Source organism: Octopus bimaculoides, chromosome 30 (assembly GCF_001194135.2).
Source record: "Octopus bimaculoides isolate UCB-OBI-ISO-001 chromosome 30, ASM119413v2, whole genome shotgun sequence".
Taxonomy (NCBI): domain Eukaryota; kingdom Metazoa; phylum Mollusca; class Cephalopoda; order Octopoda; family Octopodidae; genus Octopus; species Octopus bimaculoides.
Window position 1 is genome coordinate 5,043,473 of NC_069010.1, and position 2,698 is coordinate 5,046,170.

The following is a 2,698-nucleotide window of genomic DNA, read 5'->3' on the forward strand; positions in this document are numbered from 1 at the left end:
GAGGGGGAGAGAGAGGGGGGAGGGGGAGAGAGAGCAACACACACACACACGTGTGTGAAACCACCTGCTGCTGGTAGTAGCGAGCAGTAATCACACCAGTATTGACAGCAAAGTTATAAATAGTTCACCTGTGTATCACCACTCCCAATGTCTGGACACAGATGGATAAGAACAATAATAAAAGAGCAACAGTATTTAATATTTGATGTATTCATACGTTTAGAAGTATCTGCTGATTCACTCTGAATGTATGTAATATAGAATACATCTGGTCATGCATGTGGTCCCCAATCTACATACCTGTGTATATATAAGCCATTTCCACATACTAACACGTACACAGGTGTGAGTAAGGAGTGACGGGAATATCGTCATGTTGACACAACAACAAAGCGGGCGGTTGGAGTGAATTACTCTGATATATAAAGAGAAGAATCGAGTGGGAGAGCTTCTCATACCGCAGATCGAAAGCGAGCAAGCACCATGGAGAGAGCCCCACGCGATTTCGGGTCGGCCCCTGTTATCAGTCACGAAGAAGTACACACAACGGCCCCAACTGCGTCACACAGCATCGCTGTAGACCCTTCCGAAAAATACAGGGCTGAGTATAATAAACACGACAATAACGTTAACCTTGACCAAACGGCCGTCCCAGTTGTGGTTCAAGGAAGCAAACAGTCCGAGAAACCGAAAGACTTCGTCAACACTTCTTGTTTTGTAATCCTCGCTTGTAATTTCATATTTGGCCTCGTTGGCAGACATTACGGACTAAAATCAAATTATGCTTGGCAACTCGGCGACACGGATACCGCAAGGAAGCAATCCAAAAGGGCCTTGATATTCAATGTCATTGGTATAATATGCGGACTTTTGACATACACTTTGGCACTTGTACTCTATTTAACAGTTTTCCGATCTAAGGCACCACCTTTGAAACCAGGTACATTTGGCTAAACCCGTCTTCCCGTCTCTTTCATCTTTCTTTATTATCTCTATAAAACCACCTTATGGAATGAAAGCATACGTACACATACCAACCGGACTACGAGGGAGCTTCTACATGGTTGTTCATCTTCGTGATAATGGTTAAATCTTCCTCAAATAATATACAAATAATAATAATAATACAATCGGATTTTAAAAAAGATGAGACAAAGGACATATTGAGGGATGCGTAAAAACAGGGGCCACGAATGGAATGAACGGAATGTCTTTAATCACAGGTGGGGTTTAGGGTTTGTCTTGACCTATTCATATTCAACTATTTCTGGCAGGAATACAAATACAGAAAAAAATGTTTAAATTTACATGGAAAAAAGAAAAAGAAACTTGTTCTCGGAATCGAGCCAAATTCAGGATTTAAAGAAGAAAAAAAGTGTTGAGGAGCATTGTAAATAATTATTTTCAATAATTTGGTTTATAGCAAAAAAAAAAAAAAAATGCAGTATAATCGATTCAAATTTGGTTTAAATTGTTGGATTGTGTTTTGACAAAATATCATAGGGTAAGAGGTTTCTGTCCTTAAATTATTGCGACAAACTATTCTTTATAAACAGACACATATTTAAGCAAAGCAAAACAGTGAGATTGTGTGGGCGAGGCCAGTCCACCTGGGCAGAAGTGTGTCCAGGTGGGCCAATTATGGGGACAGACCTATTATACGAGGGAACCAACTGCCTATTAAAGAAAAAAAACAAAAACTTCAACTCTGTCACACAAATCGTTTACTGTTGAGTGTCGAAAAAAAAGAGTATTCGATACCATAATTTAATTACTCTATTTTGATCGGGTCACACCCTTGCAACTCCGTTTCATTTGGGGTTACGTAAGGAGTCTTTATCCATTTGTTGTTTACACCACCTGTCTTCGTCTGTTGTTTTTTTCGTAAATTCTCCCATATATATTATTTCTTTTAACTTTCTATTGTATATTCATGTATACTAGGTGTATACACACACACACCCTGACTGTTTCCTTATAACTTCTAGAAAAATATATATTTTTTAATACTCTCTCTTTTACTTGTTTCAGTCATTTGACTGCGGCCATGCTGGAGCACCGCCTTTAGTCGAGCAAATCGACCCCGGGACTTATTCTTTGTAAGCCTAGTACTTATTCTATCGGTCAATTTTGGGGTACTTGTGTAGGTGTGTCCTCTTCTTCAAGGTGGCTGTGGCTTAGATAGATAAGTGTGTTCACTGTCCTAAAAATGTTTTCCTGCAACATTTTTTTCTTATGTCCTTTTTTTTTTTTTAACATTTTTTTTTCTCCCCTGAATTCCTTAAACATGATCATATATCTCTGATAACAGACACATCTCAGGTCTCACTCTGTTTCTGAAATAGAAAACCGTCCTTTTTGAAGAATTCACATGTAAGTTAAAACCAGTCTTTCTTTCTTATATATCATCATCATCATCATCATCGTTTAACGTCCGCTTTCCATGCTAGCATGGGTTGGACGATTTGACTGAGGACTGGTGAAACCGGATGGCTACACCAGGCTCCAATCTGATTTGGCAGGGTTTCTACAGCTGGATGCCCTCCCTAACGCCAACCACTCTGAGAGTGTAGTGGGTGCTTTTACATGCCACCGGCACGAAGGCCAGTCAGGCGGTACTGGCAACGGCCACGCTCAAATGGTGTATTTTATGTGCCACCTGCACAAGAGCCAGTCCAGGGGCACTGGCAACGATCTC

The 2,698-nt window shown here is 40.2% G+C and overlaps 1 protein-coding gene across 1 annotated transcript; it reads left to right on the forward strand.

Annotated features, from left to right (window-relative positions):
- Positions 1–92: 92 nt before the first annotated feature.
- Positions 93–1,498, forward strand: LOC128251288 (transmembrane protein 91-like). The gene has a single exon (XM_052978157.1). It carries the CDS (start codon positions 484–486, stop codon positions 952–954), a length of 471 nt encoding a protein of 156 aa, XP_052834117.1. The 5' UTR covers positions 93–483; the 3' UTR covers positions 955–1,498.
- The last annotated feature ends 1,200 nt before the right edge of the window (positions 1,499–2,698 follow it).